This window comes from Balaenoptera physalus, assembly GCF_965194825.1.
Source record: "Balaenoptera physalus genome assembly, chromosome: 7".
Taxonomy (NCBI): domain Eukaryota; kingdom Metazoa; phylum Chordata; class Mammalia; order Artiodactyla; family Balaenopteridae; genus Balaenoptera; species Balaenoptera physalus.
The window spans coordinates 51,083,970-51,106,280 of record NC_138886.1 but is presented as its reverse complement, the minus strand read 5'-3'; the positions used below and the strand labels follow the sequence as shown (position 1 = coordinate 51,106,280).

At 38.3% G+C, this 22,311-nt stretch overlaps 1 protein-coding gene across 1 annotated transcript in view; it reads left to right on the top strand.

Moving 5' to 3' along the window:
• PGM5 (phosphoglucomutase 5) overlaps positions 1-22,311 on the top strand; it is a 187,201-nt gene that overhangs the window by 25,755 nt on the left and 139,135 nt on the right. The window contains exons 3-6 of the mRNA XM_082471002.1: positions 6,349-6,495; positions 9,847-9,972; positions 14,004-14,194; positions 14,776-14,930. Of these exons, the coding sequence (XP_082327128.1) occupies positions 6,349-6,495; positions 9,847-9,972; positions 14,004-14,194; positions 14,776-14,930 (619 nt within the window). The remainder of the gene's footprint in view (positions 1-6,348; positions 6,496-9,846; positions 9,973-14,003; positions 14,195-14,775; positions 14,931-22,311) is intronic.

Here is a 22,311-nt window from a genome sequence, read left to right as displayed (position 1 = left end):
TGTATTAAATGCATTTTCGACTTACAATATTTTCAATTTACAATGGGTTGATCGGACTATAACTCCACTGTAAGTTGAGGAAGATCTGTATAGAGATTTATTATAAGGAATTGGCTCATGTGATTATGGAGGCAGCGAAGTCCCAAGATCTTTGGTCAGCAAGCTGGAGGCCCAGGAGAGCCAATGGATGGTATGGTTCTGATCTGAGTCCGAAGGCCTGAGAAGCAGCAGAGTGTAAGGTCCAGTCTGAGTCCAGTTCTGAAGGCAGGAGGGGCCAGTGTGTCAGCTGGAAACAGTCAGGCGGAGAGTGAATTCTCCCTTTCTCAGTTTTTTGTTCTGTCCAGTCCTTCAGTGGGTTGGATGAGGCCCAGCCACGCTGGGGAGGGCCATCTGCTTTACTCAGTCTGCTGATTCAAATGTTAATCTTATCCAGAAACACCCTCACAGACATACCCAGAATAACGTTTAAATGAACATCTGGGCTCTCTGTGGCCAAAGCAATTTGACACATAAAATTTAGCATCATGTCGCCCAGGGTGACATGACGAGGAAATGGCATAACGGGGTCTCAAACCCATTTTGGTCCTCTGTACTCCTCAGCACAGTGAAACGGTTGAATGTTGATGCTTATCTGACATGGAAGGACTCTGGATTTTAAAGTTGGCACAGACCCTCAAAATCATTTAGATCATTCCTGTCATTTTATAGGTGAACAAATCAAAGCCCTGAGAGGCTGTTTGCTCAAGATCACATGGTCAGACAGATGACTCCTTAGCATAAGTCCTACATTCTCTCTTTCCTATAGTGTTGACTTTCTCTCACTGACATGCCTAGAATTATTTCACTTTTTCTTATATTTATAGAAATTTATAGTTTAGAAGTCCTAGTAGGGTGGGATATGTGTATAGGGGTGAACTAAAAAATTTTTTGAACATATATAAAGGTAGGAAGGATAATAAATGGATACCATGTATCCATTACTTTGTTTTGCCATTTTGCTTATTTTTTTCCTCTGAAGAATTTTAAGGTAAATTACAGCATGAAGATATTTTGCACCTAAATATTTCTGACATCTCTTTAAAATAAAGACGTATTCCTATATAACTACATGATCACACCTAACAAAAATAATACTAATTCTCTAATATCATCTAAAACCTAATCTGTATTCAGAATTTTCCAAGTATCCCCCAGATGTTATTTACATCTGTTTTGTTCAAACCAAGATTTATCCCAGAACCATGCATTGCATTTGTTTTTTTAAATTTTAATTTTATTTATTTTTTTTTTTAATTAATTTTTATTGGAGTATAGTTGCTTTACAATGTTGTGTTACTTTCTGCTGTACAGCAAGGTGAATTAGTTATACGTATACATATATCCCCTCTTTTTAAGATTTTCTTCCCATTTAGGTCACCACAGAGCACTGAGTAGAGTTACCTGTGCTATGTAGTAGGTTCTCATTAGTTACCTATTTTATACATAGTAGTGTAAATATGTCAATCTCAATCTCCCAATTCATCCCACCCCCCTGCATTTGGTTTTTAAGTCTCTTAAATCTCTTTTAATCTAGAATACTGAGTCTTCGTGTATATGTGGGTGGGAGCTGAATTTTAACCAACAACTGTTGCCATTATGAAGCATTCCTGGCCCAGGCAAAATAGCACGTCCTGAAGGGGAAGTACATGATTGCCCCCTCCTTGCAGCCATTTTGGACATTATCCAAAGAAAGAACATTACTCACATCAAGTGTTAAAAAAAACACCTTATGAAGAGCCTCATTCTTGAAAGTGTGATTCAAGAAACCCTGCTTCACTAAGAAGCACACCTAGGGCCAACATCTAGTCTTGCAGCAGCTACTAAATATTTCAGGAAAAAATATGCAATGCATAGCTGTTCTGCACACTGATAACACAGGACATTTCATGAGCTCAGAAAATGGCAATTTGTAGAGCAATGTAATATATAAGTTGCCAAACTAAATAATGTATTTAAGCATTTAAATTAATGTCTGACTTCGTATCTCGCAAGAGAATCTCAGTCATCTCTATGATAACTTGTGAGGCATAAAAGGGGAAGATATTATTTAAATAACCATTTTGTAGACCAAATTACAGGAGGTTATGAGACCTGTTCAGTCATATCCTGAATAGGGGGAGGGGGTTGAACTTATCGTTTAGCCTTTAACTCTGTTGAAAGTCCTTCCTCTTACATTTAATTCTTCATGTTTACATGTCTTGGCATCATTAATGAGACTAACATTCCTGATGGCATAGAGAGATTCAGTTGGCTTCTTCCCACTTAGAGTGAGTTTTACCATGTTATCCTTCATCTGAAGTTGCAGACATTCATCTCTTCTATTGGGTGTCATACAAATACATCTTATGGCGTAAGTTAAAAGCGAAGTGTATATAGAATTAGTAGGCACATCCAGGGAAATAGGACACATCTAAAGCTATGTTGCTTTTAAATTATTTAGAGGACAGGACCTTTCTGAGCATGTTTTTAAATAGGGGAGAAGGTGCTAGAGGACAAAAGGAATCAGTAATAAAAATACTGATTTTTTTGAATAATTACAGTGTGCCAAGCTTCATAGTCAGAACTTTACATACATGTTCTCATTTAATCCTCATGGTTTAAAAAACTTGTCCAATGTCACAGAACTCATAAGCTGTGGAGCTCATTTGGAACCTAGATTCCAAGAAGTAGGTAGAACTTCTGAGTAAGAAGGCAGAGATGGGGGAAAGAAGCACTTTGAGGGTACAGAGTGGAAGTTTTGGGAAATAGTTGCCTATATCTGTTGAAAAAAAAGAAGAGGAAATGTTACTTGCTAAGATAATGGGGAAAGGATAGAGAAGGGGATAAATGGAGATGTTTTCTAAAAGGTCCTCTGGGAAATTTGTTGAGGATTCCTGAGGGGTTGTGAGGACCGAGGTGAAGTTAAGCAGTCTCATTCTTTGGGGGAGCCAGTTGGTGTAATTTCATGACTGCCTTCAGCAATGCATGGGGGGAGTATGGGAATAGCAACAATGGAGCAGATGGGATTGGGGAATGGCAGTGTGGGCATGGCAGAGCATAAGGTGGGCTGGTAGTTGTTAAGAGTGTCTGAGCTGACATCAGACTATTAGGAGTCAAACCCAGCCTCTGTCACACGAGTGATGTGACCTTTGTTAAGGTCACCTCTTCCAATTTCAGTTTCCTTATTTGGAAAATGAGGATACTAATAATTCTTACTTCATCTGCTTTTTGTGAATGCTGAATTCCACATATGATGTGAAATGTGGTATGTGTAAGTTTCAACAAATGTTGGCTTGTCCTATTATACTAACAAAGGCAAGGCTCAAATGCTAGACCATAGGGTCCTTCTGGGATAAGAGACCAGTGAAATGAAATGGACCGATGGCCTGGGAGTAATCAAGTGATGCTGGGCATCAGTATAGGAATGAGGAACAGGTTCACAGGGGTACAAAGTAGGGTAGATGAAAGATTAGGAATTTGTGGGATTAAGATACTCAAATTTGATATTTTTGCAAGAAGCATATCAAAAGACAATAATACTTATGGTATGACTGTACTAGGAATTGACTAAAATGAAGAGGGAAGTCACTGGAGTGGAAGATGTCAAGAACTGGGAAGATGTGAAGGGATGCAGAGGATGTTGATGAACTCAGAGGTTATCAGTGTTGCTTTTGGAAATCAGTGTGCTTTGGCAAACAAACTCAGATGGAGACTTTTAAAATGTGATGGAAACATCCCAAGAACATAGTGTGGTGCCTGGGAGGCAGAGGGATAGACATGTATCATCTGGCAAGCTTAAAAAAATGCAAAAACTAAATAACACTATTTACTTTTTAAGTTTTGCAAAAGAATAAAAAATGGTAAGGAGTGAAGTTGAGAAGGGCTATGTTTACTTCTTTGTGGTCTTCACTTTTCCTATATGAGAAAATGTGGGTAAAATCTACTAGGCTCTTTTCCATCCACTGAAATGGTGCTATTGCTATTCCTTTCCCCCGCTCCCCCCTCTTTATTGAGATGTAATTGATATATAAAAAACTGGCACATATTTAATGTATGCAACTTGATGAGTTTGGTCATTATTCCTTTTTATGTGTTCAGTGAACCTTTTTTGGGAGACGGTAACAGTGCTATGCTCTAAGGCAGCACTGTCCAATAGAAATATATTGTGAAGCAGCTCATGCAGCTCAACATCAAAAAAACAAACAACCCAATCCAAAAATGGGCAGAAGACCTAAATAGACATTTCTCCAAACAAGATATACAGATTGCCAACAAACACATGAAAAGATGCTCAACATCACTAATCATTAGAGAAATGCAAATTAAAGCTACAATGAGGTATCACCTCACACTGGTCAGAATGGCCCTCATCAAAAAATCTAGAAACAATAAATGCTGGAGAGGGTGTGGAGAAAAGAGAACCCTCTTGCACTGTTGGTGGGAATGTAAATTGATACAGCCACTATGGAGAACAGTATGGAGGTTCCTTAAAAATCTAAAAATAGAACTACCATACAACCCATCAATCCCACTACTGGGCGTATACCCTGAGAAAACCATAGTTCAAAAAGAGTCATGTACCACAATGTTCATTGCAGCTCTATTTACAATAGCCAGCACATGGAAGCAACCTAAGTGTCCATCGACAGATGAATGGATAAAGAAGATGTGGCACATATATACAATGGACTCAGCCATAAAAAGAAACGAAATTGAGTTATTTGTAGTGAGGTGGATGGGCCTAGAGTCTGTCATACAGAGTGAAGTAAGTCAGAAAGAGAAAAAGAAATACCATATGCTAACACACATATATGGAATCTAAAAAAAAAAAAAAAGGTTCTGAAGAACCTAGGGGCAGGACAGGAATAAAGACTCAGACATAGAGAATGGACTTGAGGACACGGGGAGGTGGAAGGGTAAACTGAGACGAAGAGAGTGGCATGGACATATATACACTATCAAATGTAAAATAGATAGCTAGTGGGAAGTGGCCGCATAGCTCAGGGGGATCAGCTCGGTGCTTTGTGACCACATAGAGGGGTGGGATAGGGAGGGTGGGAGGGAGATGCAAGAGGGAGGAGATATGGGGATATATGTATATGTATAGTTGATTCACTTTGTTATAAAGCAGAAACTAACACACCATTGTAAAGCAATTATACTCCAATAAAGATGTTAAAAAAAAGAAAGAAATATATTGTGAGCCACATTTGTAATTAAAAATTTTCTAGTAGCTACCTAAAAAAGTAAAAAGAAGCAGGTGAAATGAATAATATATTTTATTTAACTTAATATATCCAAAATATTATCACTTCAACATGTTACTATAAAAATTCTTAATGTAATGTATTCTATTTTTCTATTAACTCTTCAAAATTTGATGTGTATTTTATAATTGCAGCACATGTCAATTTGATTAGTCACATTTCAAGTGTTCAAGAGCCACATGTGGCTAGCAGCTATTGAATTGGACAGTGTAGCTCTAAGCGCTGGGATATAAAAGAAATCAAGAAATAATTTCTGTTCAGTAGAAAGTTATAATATAGCTGGTGAGTGAGGTCAATACACAAAGTTATCAATTATTTACGTTTTAGATCTTTCAATCTACTTATTTATTTGATTCCCAAACTCGTTGTAAAAAACCTGAAGTTGCTTGCATGAAGATATAAAAATTAAAAAGAAAAGAAAAATTAAAGGAGGACAACCATTGATTTCATGTTCAGTTCATTTAAAGCCTATCACTTGACCTTAACTGTCAGCTTGACCTTGTGAAGAAGTGCATCAGATATTTTAAACCTCACTTTAAAAACTTGGGAGACACTACAGAGTGTGAGTTGGGGAAAATAATGTACCCTGGTCAGCTTATGCATCAAATAGGCAGCAGATCTGGGAGTAGAAATCGTATTTTCTTTCTCTAGGTGCACTTGGGAAGCTGCAGTTAAAATCTGGAATCCCTCAGTTCTGTCAAATGCATATCCTGTTTGTGTCTCATATCCTGAATAAAGCTGATGACATAACCAGGTCTCCCTGGCAGGTGTGCAACTATTTTTAGGGAAGACATATCATTGTTTAGACTGTCCACATTGTTTAATGTGGATTAAAACAAACAAACATGTGGGTTAGTGGCCTACATGGAACAGGTGAGGCTGGCCACGTTTCCTCCAGAGTGGAAAGATAAGAAATATCGAGGCACATCGAACTGTGAACTGTTGACTGTTGTCTAGAGCACAAATGAATCTTTCTCCTGCTTGGTGGAGGAGGAGCTAACATTCCTCTGATTGAATTTTTAAGCAGATTTATTTTTGGTGGTGCATTATTTTCGAATTTTAGGTCCTGCGCCGGATGTCGTCTCAGACAAAATCTATCAGATCAGCAAAACAATCGAGGAATACGCCATATGCCCTGATTTACGAATCGACCTGTCTCGACTAGGAAGACAAGAGTTTGACCTGGAGAACAAATTCAAACCGTTTAGAGGTAACAGAGAAACTGTATTTTGAAGAAATCAGAATAACTCCGTGGATGGGGGTGACTCTGGTTTTTTCTTCAGGGAAAAGCACACACGAAAGTGATGGAATTATCAATCTCGGGAGTGGCACTTGATAAGTAGATGTAATCTGAGTGTGGTGCAGAGGGAAATGAGAGCAGCCAAGATACTTAGAACTGGCAAACTTTCAAAAACGACCTTCCAAACTCTCTATCATTTTTGACATAGGGAACATTTCATGGCTGACTCTTTTACAGTGTTCCAGGAATAGGCTGTGAAGCCAAAACGTGTCTTTGCTTTTCTAAGCAATTAAGGTGAACATACCGAAATACTTTAGATAATTAAGAAGAGACCTTAAAAGGTAGTGGGGTTATTAAAATTGCCCATGGAAGGTAGGCATTTCTTTTCCAAGCCAGAATCACGCAGTTCATGTTGATTCAATGCACAATTGTTGATCACCTGCTCTATATCACACTCCGTGTTAGGAGATTTTACAAAGGAATTTACAAAGTACCAAATGGATTTAGGAAAATGGTTCAAGAATTAAAAAACTGGGATGAAGTTGTCAAAAAATATTATCCTGTATTGTAGAATGAATAAAGCTTCTAAGTCCTCCATTATAACCTTTCAATTTGTAGATTAATATTGAACCATATAACAACACTAATGCCATGTATATGCATATCATTTTTTCACGCTCTATATTATCCTATTGCTTCTTCCTAGAGGGCATATAAGTAACAATAAAACTAACACTTTTTTACTTCTTCAATGCCCCTATAAGCTTAAATCCAGTTTGTGTTAAGATGGTATCCTTATTTTACAAGTAATTTAATTTAGTTAAAAAGGTGAAATACCTGGCTCATGGCCACATGGTATTTTAGGGACAGAAAAGAGCTTGAAATGGACTGTTTGGAGTCACAGTGTTGGGCCAACTCTGCCACATTTGTCTTGGAAGATTTTGAGTCAATTGCTTGCTTAGCTAGTGAGCAGAAATTAATTGAAAACCATGTGATATTTATTGGAAGCAACAGTTCCTGATTTTATTAATCTAGTTGGGAGTGTGCACACATACACACACACACGCTTGCACAATCGCTTGACAACTAAAAGCAAGGGATATTTAATTAATTTATTTATTTTCAAATTTTATTTATGTATGTATGTATGTATGTATGTCTGCGTTGAGTCTTCGTTGCTGCATGCAGGCTTTCTCTAGTTGCGGCGAGCGGGGGCTACTCTTCGTTGTGGTGTGCAGGCTTCTCATTGCGGTGGCTTCTCTTGTTGCAGAGCACGGGCTCTAGGTGTGCGGGCTTCAGTAGTTGTGGCTCGCGAGCTCTAGAGTGCAGGCTCAGTAGTTGTGGTGCGCGGGCTTAGTTGCTCTGCGGCATGTGGGATCTTCCCGCACCAGGGCTCAAACCAGTGTCCCCTGCATTGGCAGGCAGATTCTTAACCACTGCACCACCAGGGAAGTCTGCAAGGGATATCTTATGTTAAACAAATGATTTAAATGTACTTGATTACATATGTTTAGAAGGACTGGCAAATAAGATGACTAAGAAAAAGCAGGTATTACCATCAGGAAGAAAATTTATTTATTTATTTATGGTATCTTCACAATTGTATTTGTTGTCCAAGAGACCCAGATCTTTGGTGAGCTCAGATTCAGGCCCACTGCTCCAGCCACATTGCTAGCTTGATGAGTTTTCTACAATGCTACAGATACCACGAGGTAGATAGAGACATTCCCTGGCTCCCAAGAAGAATTTGGAGATAATTATTTGAGATAATTTATGTACTGTGTTCTTGATGTTTTAAATGTTGAGCAAGGCTTGAGTTAATTGGAAACAAGTCAGTCTTTGACATTTCACCTTAAAGGATGAAGAGCATGAACTATGTGATGTGAACTTTCAGTTTTCATGGAATTCTACTTGCTTCCTTGTTTTTTACATTTCTGTTTGGTACTGTGTGTTATCTGCTATAAATACCAAGTGGTTCAGGAATTTCTGAAAAGAACCAGAATGAAATAATTGCCAAAAATATTATCCTAAATTGTAGAGTGAGTAAAACTTCAAACATATTCAGGCCATAACCTTTTATTTTATAGATTAATTTTTTATTGTGGTAAAATATATGTAACATAAAGTACATCATGTTAATCATTTTTAGATGTACAGTTCATATATATTAACTTTTAATTTATTTTATAGATTAATATCCTCCAAATATCAAAAGATGATTAAAAACTATCTGTGTTCTGTAAGCGGTAATTACATTATATTTGAATGGACACACATACTGCCTTGATTTAAGTACAAGAAAAAATATTTTTAGACGTGTGTTTGACTAGACGAAGGGACAGTTTCATATTACATATAAAATCTCATCCATCAAATATTGCACCTGGATTTACTAAAAATTATTAAAGGTGGATTGGTAATATCTTTAGTGCAGGTTTAAGTATTTCAGGATTCTAAAGTAGTATGTTTTTGAAAAATTTGAGAAACAGCATACATAAGTTTCAAAATTTAACCACGAATTTAAAAAGCAGGGCTCGTGGACAAATTTTAGTGCCTAAAATAAAATATTTATTACTTCTAGGAAAAGTACTTTCTGAGTATTAATTATGTACTGATTGCCAAGGTTGAAAAATGTGATGTATTCTGGGCTTTACGAATCTGTGAAATAAGTGGGAAAGACTTGTTTTGGATGCCTGGTCATTGGGTGGTGCAGGACACTGGAGAACATTTGTGTTTAATGAGGGTTTCTAAATATCTGGCACTCACCCTGAAACTGGTACTAGATTGGGCATGCAGGAGACTTCACACAAACTCAGAAAAATATCCTTCATCGCCAATTCAGAACCTGGATCTGGCTGGCACCATGGCATTTGGAAAAAGTAGGAGTCATTGCGGAGGTCACTTCTTGATTTGTTTCAGGCCAGTTGAGTCATTCTTTGGCCATTCCCCACAGGAGAGGCAACCGGGTGTGCCAAGATGCCTCTTGGCATTGAGGTGTTGCAGTTTGGGGGAGGGAAAGAAGGTGGGAGTAGCGACAATAGGCATAGTTTTATCTTAACTACTTTATTCTTGTGGTTGATTTTTTTCACTTGCAAAGAAGAGTTTATAACTTGAGATTTTTGACACCTTTTGATCACCTGCAAACTTTGCAGCATCTTGATTGTGCTTTAATTTGTGATTTTGTCTGCAAATGGATACTTCGCTTCCCACGTAAATGTGTGGGGGTTATGATGTGATTGTGATCCTAATTTCATGCCTTTTTATGCTTCCAAGTATCCTTCATGGGTAGTCACTGGTCTCCTTTTGCTTTCCTGTCCTTAGTGGAGATAGTGGACCCAGTGGATATCTATCTCAACCTCCTTCGGACCATCTTTGACTTTAATGCCATCAAGAGTTTGCTGACTGGGCCCAGCCAACTGAAGATCCGAATTGATGCCATGCACGGAGGTAAATGCGTGTTCTCCTACCAAGTGGTGGGCAAGAAATGGTAAAGGAGACCTCAATGTGTGTTGGGTTTCTGGGATTAAGAGGAAGGCTGGATTTACAGATATTCATACAGTGTGTGTGTGTTCAGGTATTTGGGATGCTCTGGAAAACTTCAGGGCTCTAATTTCTCTCTTTTGATGCAAATGAAAACAAAGCTTGAACAAAAGGTTTTGAGGCTATGCCTGTTAGAGTGGAGATAGCAAAACTGTAGTTATTAAAATTGTTTTTGATACATACACAGTTTAAAAGGTCAAATAGTTCAAAGTTTATTATGAAAAAATCCATTCCCAACTCCTTCCCCCAATTTCCTACTTTTCAGAGGCTACCTTTTTTTTTAAAACTCTTTCAGTGTTTTGTTTTGTTTTTTTTTTTAAAGTATTGATCTTCCTGTTACTGAATACTATGAATATAATGCTCCTTGTTGATTTTTCAGTTTGGGGCATTACTGACTTCATACCATGGAAGATGAGGTTGTAGCTCTTTTTCACCCTCTCCAGTCACTAAATCCAAGCACACCTCCTTAAACTAATTATATCATCATTTTGGGAAGATCAGTATCTACTGTCTACATTATCATAACACTGCTGAACCAAGCAAAATACTGTAATTATATTTTCCTTACAGAACAACTTCTTCTGTGGAATTAGTAATTGTCCTGTTTTCTCACTCTTTAGGTTTTGTGAAGTGTATTTACCACTCTTAACCCTCATATTCTCCCAGTGTCTAAATCTTCTCTCACTTCATTTTCCTGGAGACCTGGGATCTCCTTTGCTCTGCACTGGTTGCTCTGTGAGCTGCTGTTGTCCTGGAATCTCCACTTAACATCATCCTGTAATTTCCTTTACCCCTTTCTTATGCTGACTCTCCTATTTCTGGATCCTTTGTCTTCCACTTTCTTGATTTACTCCTACATTTTGGAACAAGTTCCAAAACTTGTTCCTGGAACAAGTTCTCCAGGAACTCTGTGAGAGAAAGCTCATGGGAGGTGAATGTTTTGAGTCATTGCATATCTGAAAATGCCTCTTTTCTGTGCTCACTCTGAATTGCTATTTATCTGGATATAGAAATCTAGGTTGGATATTATTTTTCTTCAGAAGTTTGAGGGCATTGCTCCATTGTCTTCTAGCTATTCCTACTGAACTGGAGAAATCTGATGCTGTTCTGATTTTTCATCTATGGTATGGAATCTTTCTTTGTTCTTTTCTGGAGGCTTTTAGGGCCTTTGACATATCTTCAGTGTTCCTTCTTTTCACAATGATGAGTCTTAGTGTGAGACTGTTTTCCTCTATTGTGCTGAGAACTTGGAGGATCCTCTTAATCTAGAAACTTGTGTCCTTTAATTCTGGGAAATATTTTTGCATTACTTCTTGGATGATTTCCTCCATTATTTTCTCTTTCCTTTCTTTCCAGAATGGCTGTTGTTTAGATATTGGCCCTACTTGACTGATCCTTTAATTATCCTCTTCTTTCCCCCACCACCCATTTTCCTTCTCTTTGTTTTTTGCTACTTTCTGGGAGATTTCCTCAGCTTTATCTCCAAGTCCTTCCATTAAGTTTTTCATTCCAATATCATATTTTTAATTTCCCAAAACTTTTTTTTTTGTTTTCCAAATAATCTCTTTTTAAAAATAGCTTCCTATTCATCTTTCATGAATGCCATATCTTTTTTTAATAAGTCAGGTTTACTGAGGTATATAATTTATATGTAGTAAAATTGATACCTTGTTGGTATACAGTTTCATGAGGATTGACAAACATATATAGTCATGTAACCACTCTGACAATCAAGATATAGAATATTTCTCTCACTTCCACAAGTTCTTTTGCGGCCCTTTATAGTCTTACCCCTCCTCCTTCCCCTAGTCCCTGGCAATCACTCATCTGCTTTTTGTCCACCACGCCCCCCCAACTGCCCCAGTTTTGCCTTTTCCAGAAAGCCATATAAGTGGAAGCATACAATATGTAGCCTTTTTCTTCAGGCTTCTTTCACTCACCATAATGTTTTAGAGATGCCTTCATGGTGTTGTATATATCAGTAGTTATTTCTTGTTACTATTAAGTAGTATTCCATAGTAAGGATGTACTACATATTGTTTATCCATTCACCAGTTGATACAATTAGGGTTATTTTTACGTTTTGGCTACTATAAAACAAAGCTGCTATAAAGCTTTATGAACAAGTTCTTTATGGGGATATATGATTTCCTTTGTCTTGGATGGATAAATACTTAGGAGTGGGAATGCTGGGTCATATGATGTATATGTTTAACTTAATAAGAAACTGCCAAACTGTTTTCCAAAGTGTACCATTTGCAATACCAGCAGAGTATGAAGGCTTCAGTTTCTCCATGGCCTCACCAATACTTGGTATTGTCAGTCTCTTCAATTTTAGCCATTCTGTCACATCTTGTTGATCTCTATTAGGGTATGACTGAAATATACTTTAAAATATTTTTTCTCTCTCTGTAGTTTCTGCTTTCTCCAGGTTGCTCTTTACTCTCTTTATTTGGGTCTCATGTTAAACGCATTCCTCAACAGTTTGGTGGTCCTTGGCTGCCTGACATGTTTAAGAGTGAGGCACTAAAAATTTTGTTGGGAGCTCTGAGCCCATGTGTGGAACTTATCTTCCAAGGGCTTCACTCTGAGGTCTTCTGGCTGGGCTGTTTTGCTTTTTTCCTATTGGGCTGGTTCTTTTCCCCAGAAAAGGCTCTTTCAGTTTCTTACCTTAGCTTTATCTGGCCTAGAGGGAAGACAGCTTCTCTTTCCAAATAGTTTGAGCAACGTTTTGGATTTGAGCCTCATTGCCTAGCTTGTACTGTGTGTTCATCTCTGAATCAGTCACTCTGGTTGAGGGATGGAGGATACTGACTGGCAGACCTAGGTCACCTCCCCAGCCTCAGGGTAAGTAGGATTTAGCCATATCCTGATCACATGAACTGAGATGGGAAAAGGATTGGTTCTGCAAAGGAAACCCAAGATGCTGCTACCGGAGGAAGGGGAAATGGGTGCTGGGCAGGAAAAATCAAAAGATGTTCACTATTTGAGGTTTGAATTGTATTAGTGGAAAATAAATGGAAAGCAGTACTTTGACGTATTTCAGCCAACAGGATTATGTGCTGATCCCCAGATGTGCTTGCTGTATGTTCTACCCCAGGCTCCGTTCCCTTGCTCATAGTGTTCTTTCCATTTGGATGGCGTCCTCACTCCTGTCAAATTTATATTCTTCCAAGTCCTCCCAGAAATGCTGCCTCCTTCTTGAAGCCTTGCCTGTGGTCATTTCTTCTTTCAAGCTATTGGATCGTATTATTTCATAAATATACATTAATAGAACTAGACTTACCATTGCAGTCACTCACCTGTAGATTTGACTCATCCCACTGCTAGATTGAGAGCCCAGTAATGTTGGAATTGGGTGCTTTGCGTCCCTTGATGCCCTCCATTCTTCACATAGGAGTTCCGTGTTAGGCACTCCATGAATGTGTGTTGAACTGGAAAACACAACTCCTTAACATTTATTTTGTAAAATGTGCTTAGTTTTATATGCTTCAGTGTTTTACAGTGTTTAATTATACACTTGGCAGAGTTAAAACAACTGTAGAGACAAAGAATGTTGCTAGAGCCTATTAGTGCTTTTGCATATATTCAGCTAAAGCTTTTCATACATAAAAAGTAACAGTCAGTAAATCATTAGGTAGTTGATTTATTTCTGGCAATATTTTAGATAAGTTTTGGAGAGAAATTTCATGGAACTGGATTATTGAATACAACTTCTATATGCCTAACACAGTCACTGGCACATAGCAGACGCTCAATGAGTAGTAGTTGAAGTAAATATTATTCTGTGTTGTGTCTTGAGAAAACTTGTAGAATTTATCTTTTTTTTTCTTGTGCTATTAAGTAACCTTCTTGTTCTAAGCAGAGCAAAACACCCTTGGTTGGGGCGGGGGCAGAGGTTCTGCAAAGATCTCATATTGCTGTGTATTTTTTTTCAGTTATGGGACCCTATGTGAGAAAAGTCCTGTGTGATGAGCTGGGGGCCCCAGCCAATTCTGCAATCAACTGTGTTCCCCTGGAAGATTTTGGAGGGCAGCATCCTGACCCCAACCTGACATATGCAACGACCCTTCTGGAAGCTATGAAAGGAGGGGAATATGGGTTTGGAGCTGCATTTGATGCTGATGGGGTAAGTAGGAAAGTTTTCTGCCTGCTGATCCTTTTGCTATATAATGAGCCAAGCACTGGAAACCAGAGAACTATTGGATATGTATGGGGCATATGAACCCTAACTGGCTCTGCATCTGCCCTTCTATCTAATGGCCAAGTATTGTGCTTAAATAGCCATTACTTTTCTTTTTTCAAGTAAGCTTATGTTATAAAGAGGTTATTTCTTTTTTAAAAAAATTCATACATCTTTATTATGGCTGATTTTGTTGAAATCACCATTTTAAGAAACGAGCTATTTTAGCAATAATCTCTGTTCTCCATTGTGTTTGGGGGAAAGTGTGAATTAAGAATATAGAGGCTACTGAAGCCTGAGGAAGTCATCCACATTTCGACAGGTGGGATATATTCCTAGTCGTGTCAAGATCGTGGGCCCTATAATATTCAGAGATCTTGGTTTCCCATGCCCTCTTTGGCCTCATTCAAGTTGTTTTATGTTGTTTAAATGTGGAATGGCAGTAAAGTGGCTTGTAATGATGATGGGAATGGGCTGCTGGCGGCAGATGCCTTTGCCTGAACATTTTCACACATTCTTTCCCACAGGACCGTTATATGATCCTAGGCCAAAATGGCTTCTTCGTGAGCCCTTCAGACTCCCTGGCCATCATTGCTGCCAACCTCTCTTGCATTCCGTATTTCCGTCAGATGGGGGTCCGAGGGTTTGGGAGGAGTATGCCCACCAGCACAGCCCTGGACAGGTAAGCAAGGATGTCACCATGAAAGCCTTCATGGCAGGCCTCTGACGTCAGTGTTCCCTTTGCTGGTAGCTGTCACTCATACTCCCCTACTCCACTGGGAGCTTGTTGAAAGCATGGGAACTTAGAGACATACTGTAGTATACTGGGTAGGCGTGTGAAGAATCAGGTGGCCTGAACTTGATTCTTGGTTCTGCTACTTTTTAGCTGTTGGGAACTTGGGGGACTTATTTGATTTCTGTGCCTCTGTTTTCTTATCTTTAAAACGAGGATTATAATAGTATCATCCTTACATGGATTGTTATGAGGTAGGAATGAGGTGATTCTTGTAAAACATGTAACAGAATGCCTGGTTCATAGTAAATACTTCACAAATGTTTAGTAAGAAAACTTACTAAATATGTAAGTGAGGTGGAAAGAACATGAGTGTTGAGGTCAGGTAATATTATGTTAAAATGCTCGTTTGTATCATCATTAGTTTTGTAAAAACAGGGAAGATACATCATAGGTTTGTTGTGAGAATGAAATGAGATACGCATGGAAAATGCCCAATAGGAGACTCACTTAGTAGATAGAACAGTCTGAGGTTTCTTTCTCCTGGCCCTATCCATCCATCTTTTACCTTGTCTTATAAAACAGTGAATTTCAGAGACTAATATTTTCAAGCAACATATATTATTGTGGAAGCAGTATTTGTTTATGGTGGAAAGTTAGAAAACACAGAAAAATAAGAAAATGTAAACATCATATCTCTCTGTCTGACTTACTTATGTTAACTGATAAATGTATATTCCCTATTGGATCTCTTTATATACATATATAATATACATACATAGTTCTAATCATATATAATATACACAATATAATATATAATATATAATATGTATTTGCCTTTTTGTAAAAACCAAAGGAGATCTGAAAGTACATACTGCCTTGTAACTTGTTTTTTTTTCTATCAATAATCTCCCACTTTGTATTAATACATTTTTATGTCATCTAAAACCAAGATCATATTAAAATTTCCTACGAGTGTCCCCAGAATGTCTTTAATAGAGGGTTTGCCCGAAGCAGCATCCTGTCTAACACCATACGTTGTATCTGGTTGTTACATCTCTTAAGTCTTTTATAATCTACCACAACCCCTTTATCTTTTACTTAATGACAGTAATTTTTGAAGAGACCTGACCAGTTGTCCTGCAGAATCTCACCTTCTGGATTTGTGTGGTTATCTCCGCATGGTGTTACCATTCATTCAGTCATTCATTAAGTAAATTTTATATGCAGTGAAATGAATAATCTTCAGGCTACAATTCAATGAGTTTTGAAAAATGTATACATCTGGGTAACAACCATCCAGAATAAGGTATAGAACATTCCCGTCACCCCCTATAGTTCCCCCATCCTCCTTGCAATGCCCCTTAGGCAACCATTGTCATAATTTCTGCTGCTGTATTTAGGTTTTGCCTGTTCTTGAACTTCACATAAATAGAGTCATATACTATGTACTCTTTTGTTACTGGTTTTTTCATTTAATATATATTTTTTGATTCATCCACATCCATTGCATCTGTCACTAGTTCATCCTCCTTTGTTGCAGTGTAGTATGCCAATGTGTGAATATATCACAGTTTACTTTTCCAGTCTCCTGTTGATGAACATTTGGGTTGTTTCCACTTATTAGCTACTATGAATCATGCCATTATAAGCATTCTTACACATGTCTTTTTGTGGACACATCTACATTTCTCTAGTTAATTTCTAGGAGTAGAATCCTGATTGTAGGGTAGATGCGTGTTTAATTTTACAAGAAACTGCCAAACTATTTTCCATCATGTACTCCTATTTGCAATGTGTGAGAGTTCTAGTTGCTTCATATCCTCAACAACATTTGGTGTCATCAGTCTTTTTTATTTTAACCATTCTAGTGAGTGCAAAATATGATCTTATTTTGGTTTAGATTTACATCGTTCTAGTGATGTTGAGCTCATTTTCATAGGCTTATTGTCCATTTGTGAGCTCTTTTGTTATGTACCTGTTCAATGTATTTGCTCAATTAAAAATGCACTGTTTGTCTTTTTGTTATTGATTTATAGAAGTTCTTTATATATTCTGGATAATACGTCTTTTTTTTTTGGCCACACTGCCAGCTTGTGGGATCTTAGTTCCCTGACCAGGGACTGAAAGCAGGCCCTTGGCAGTGAGAGTGCAGAGTCCTAACCACTGGACCACCAGGGATTTCCCTGGATAATAAGTCTTTTGTCAAATGTATGTATTACAAACATTTTCTCCCTGTCACTTTCCTTTTCAAATTTTTTATTTTTTTTAACATCTTTATTGGAGTATAATTGCTTTACAATAGTGTGTTAGTTTCTGCTTTATAACAAAGTGAATCAGCTATACATATACATATATCCCCATACCTCCTCCCTCTTGCGTCTCCCTCCCGCCCTCCCTATCCCACCCCTCTAGGTGGTCACAAAGCACCGAGCTGATCTCCCTGTGCTATGCGGCTGCTTCCCACTAGCTATCTATTTTACATTTGGTAGTATATATAAGTCCATGCCACTCTCTCACTTCGTCCCAGCTTACTCTTCCCCCTCCCTGTGTCCTCAAGTCCATGCTCTATGTCTGTGTCTTTATTCCTGTCCTGCCCCTAGGTTCTTCAGAACCATTTTTTTTTCTTAATGGTGTCTTTTGATGAGCATAAGTTTTAAATTTTGATGATGGCCAATTTTTTTTCTTACATAGTTATTAGTATATACTTTTTTTATCCTCTATAGGAAATCTTTGCTTACCCAAAGGTCAAAAAGATGTTTTTCCTATGTTTTCGTCTAGAATCATTGTAGTTTTAATTTTTACATTTAAGTCTATGATGATTTTGAATTAATTTTTGAAAATTGATTAATTAATTTTTGAAAATTAATTAATTAATTTTTGGCTGCATTGGGTCTTCATTGCTGTGTGTGGGCTTTCTCTCTAGTTGTGGTGAGCAGGGGCTACTCTTTGTTGTGGTGTGCGGGCTTCTCATTGTGGTGGCTTCTCTTTGCTGTGGAGCACAGGCTCTAGGTGCACGGGCTTCAGTAGCTGTGGCACGTGGGCTCAGTAGTTGTGGCTAGCGGGCTCTAGAGCGCAGGCCCAGTAGTTGTGGCACACGGGCTTAGCTGCTCCGCAGCATGTTGGGTATTCCTGGACCAGGGCTTGAACCCGTGTCCCCTGCATTGGCAGGCGGATTCTTAACCACTGCACCACCAGGGAAGTCCCGATTTTGAATTAATTTTTGTGTGAGGTTCACTTTTTCCCCATATCCAGTTGTTATTGAAAACAATTTACTTTTCCCTTGATGCATTTGTTAAAAATCAGTTGATCATATATATGTGGGTCTATTTCAAGATTCTCCCTTCTGTCCCATTAATCTGTTGTCTATCCCTATGCCAATATTACATTGTCTTGATTATTGAAGTTTTAAAGTAGATATTTAAATCAGGTGACTCCTCCAACTCTATTTTCTTTTTCTCCATATAGACAAAGTTATGTATCTTAGGTCCTTTGCATTTCTATATACATTTTAGAATCAACTTGTCATTTTTTACCAGAACCTGTTGAGATTTTGATTGAGATTGTGTTGAATCCATAGAGCAATTTAGGAAGAATTGCATTTTAATAATATTGAGATTTCTAGTCCGTGAATGTGATATATCTCTCAATTTATTTAGTTTTCTTTAATTTCTTTTGCATACTTTGTAGGTTAATTTCTCTTACGTATGTCTTGTAGTTTAGTGTGGAAGTCTTACACAATTTTTGTTAAATTGATTCATGAGTATTTTATATATTTTCATGCTATTGTAAATGGAATAGTTTTATAAATTTAATTTTCCAGTTGTTTGCTGCTAGTAATTAGAAATATAACTGATTCCTGTAAATTGATGTTTTATTCTTCCATCAGTGGGGAGATGAATCACACGCCTTTTGGATGCTCCCTATTTTACTTCTATCCCTCAGGTGATATTGATATCAAGTCATGGTAATGAACCAAGCCTCAGCCTAAAATTCTTGCCTAGCAGCACCAGAAAGTAGGACGAATGATTCCATTTTTTCCCCTTTGCCTTTGTTTATATCTTTCTTTAAAAAAAAAAAAAAAAAGATTCAGTAAAACTGTAGAGAGCAAAGGAAAAACCAGACCATCTCTAGAAATGGAGAACCCAGAGTCATAGAGGCTTCTGAGTCCTCTGTGGGGTATTTAATATTGTGCGAGCATATTTAATAACACCTTCCACTTATACAGAATCTTATAATTTAGAAAGAACTTTCAGAAATTTGAACTCACTTGATTTTTGCAATAATTTAGTGAGGTAATTGGGTAGGCATTAACTCTCAACATATTAAAGATGTTGAACCAATTATCAGAGAGGTTAAGTGACTTGTACAAGGTTACACAGCTAATAAGACAGCGACCCAGGATTTGAAACTATTGCATCTGCCCCATAACTACAACTTAATCAGGATGGTCCCTGAGAAACCAGTTGAAAATATTGCTCAACTCTCCTGTGGGGTAGTCAGCAGCTTTCCGAACCCTGGCCAGGAGAGGCTGGTTTTATTCTGACAACAAAAACCATTTGTCCTCTTTTCTCGTGGAAATTTCCCAGTAGTTCTCGATTTCACTTCACATCCCCCCCTTCCCAATAAATCTCTGTTTCAGTCAGAAACCAGAGGCCTTGCTTAGAAATTTCACAAAGGACCTGTTCTGATATGTAAGTGACCATCTAAAAGGATTATTCATGCTTGCTGGTTGGGATTCAGAATTCTGTGGGGGCTCTGACGTGGTGATTTTGTTTTGGGTATGTGATCTCTTGTGGAGTCCCAGGTGGATTCTCATGATGGACGCTTTATAAGCTTCTTTCTTCTTAGTAAAATAAATGCACCCTCAAAATTTTATCTTGACAGTGGTTTCCCATCTAGGTTATTTTTTAAATTAATAAAATCATAGGAATGTACCCATAAATTCCAGTCCCCCGCAGAATGGCAACGGAGTGGCTGAGACACATTCGATGATGCACTTGCCCAAACTCCTGGAATTCCCGAATAAGGGGGGGCCTGCATCGTTGAAGCTGATGAATTATTCAGACAAACTTTCATTGTTCACAGATAACTGTTGTCCCCCGAGGGAAGACTTTCAGTATCTTTAATTTCTGCTCTTACAGTATCACTGAAACAAGGATTCCATTTACCCCAGAATAATACAGTTTCAGTCTTGAAAATGGCATTCTTTTGGGGCTTTGTCATTCTGAATGTGTCTGATTTGTGGTTGCCGATGAATCTGTGTTGTTGAAATCATTTTGCTTCAAATTATTTGAGTAGTAAAGCACATTCAAACTATATTTGTGGCCCAAGGTCTGTCTCCACCCCATGAGGAGGTATTAAATAATCCTCAGTGTCATCGTTTTTCAGTAATATTTATGAAGTGCCCATCTGTGTTTGGGGCTGTGCTGAATGCTGTTTTAAGCAAGGCAAACACACTCAGACTTGAAGTCTCCTCATTAGAGATATTTAGAGTCTCAAATACAGCGAGCATCCTTGTATACACTACAAGGGAGTGAGATCTGAAAAGTATGTTTTGACTACAAAGTCTGCCATATAAGGTCCACCACCCATAAACATGATGGTGCAGGGAATTAGTGCTCTTCTACTCTCTTTTTGTATTTTGTGTCACTCCTGTTGTTCACCATTTATTCACTCAAGAAACATTTATTAAGGGCCTTCTATGTCCTAGAAAACTGTCCCTTGCCCTGATGGAACTTACAGTCTAATGGAGAATTTGAGTAATAACAAGTAAAGAAGAAAATATAAGCACAAATTGTAATGCATGTTCAGGGGAAATGAACTTGGTGTAGTAATAACGGGCGGGTGTGGAACATCCTACTAAGATAAGGTAGCCAGGGAAGGACTTGCTGAGGAGGTTATGGGTAGGACCAAAGATTGGAAACGTGCAGATGGACCTGGCTTTGATGCTGAGATTAGAAATGGCCCATAACACATGTGAAAATACTTACTTTTTCAGAATGTAGTCTACAGCTATTTGTTGCCAATCCCCAATCTGAAATATGTATGCTTTATCTTAAACATATTCAGCTGGTCGTTGGAATCCAAACAGTGTTAATCCCGCAAGTATGCAAGTATCTACTGATCTATGATGACCTTGGTCCTTGCTACATCCTTTAGATCTGTGCTATTTTGTCTCCAAGATCAGTCAGGATGCACGGCAGTAAGGGGAGAGATAGTGTTGTGAGCTAATATGTAATTACTCAGTCTCCCATACATCCCTTGTGCTATAGAGTGATAGGAATTATGAGAGAAAAAACCCTTTATTGGAGTACTTATTGCCCTAAAACTCTCCATAGCTATTTAGGTCAGGGTCAAGGGAGAAAAGAGATGGCACCCTCTAAAGGGTTTGCTAAAAAGAATTTAGTAATAGTAACTTAATGACCTGGTCCACAGAGGTGTGGGTGAAGATAATGAAGGAAACCAAAAAAATCAAGAAGTGATGGAGAGGTATCCCAGGACTCACAATATCAAAAAGCTATTAATTCTCCCAGGATTAAAGGGTCAAGGGAGGGATCAGGGTAACCATAGCCTGGTGAGGTTTGGAGTTGTCAGGGACTGAGCTTGTCAGGGAGGTATAAATACCCCAACTTCTCTCTTTTCCCACCCTCTGATTTCCTGCTGATACATCCTCTTGACCAAACCCAACTGGAAGACAGAGGGTAACCTGTGGAGCTCAGCCTCCTAGGGAAGTGAATAGGGCAGAAATGGACATAGAATGTAATGGGGACTCTTAAGGTGGAAGGGGGCAAGCAAAGAATAAGCAGCATACCCAGCACAATGGCCAGTCTTTCTGGTAATCTCTACCTGCTTGTCTCCCAGTCTTATCCTTGTCCTAGTTTTTTGGAACTCGGGTGTAGTGAGTTGAGTTAATCATGCTCATCATTGAATACTCCTTTCGTAATTTGTCTAATGGGAGACATTTCTTATTATTAAAAAATTAATGTATTTCTCTTTTCTTTGACTACCTTTCCCCCCAGAGACAACCACAAATGTGTGTTTATTGGGTGTCCTTTTGTTTGTGTATGTTGTTTTATTTGCATGTATTTTAAATGATTGTGACTAGTACTGTATAATAAATTGTATTAGGTTTCTTTTTTCCACTAAAGACCTGTGTGCCATAGAGGAAGAGCCTTCCTCTTCCTCTCTGGCTCTCTTCCTCAGTGGCTCTGTGTGCGTCTAGTGTGTTGCTTCTAACTGCTGCATAGCAGTCCATCGTGTGTATCCACAGGTCACCTCTGTTCCCTCAGCTCTGAACACTCAGGATGCCTCTTACCTCCCAGTACAA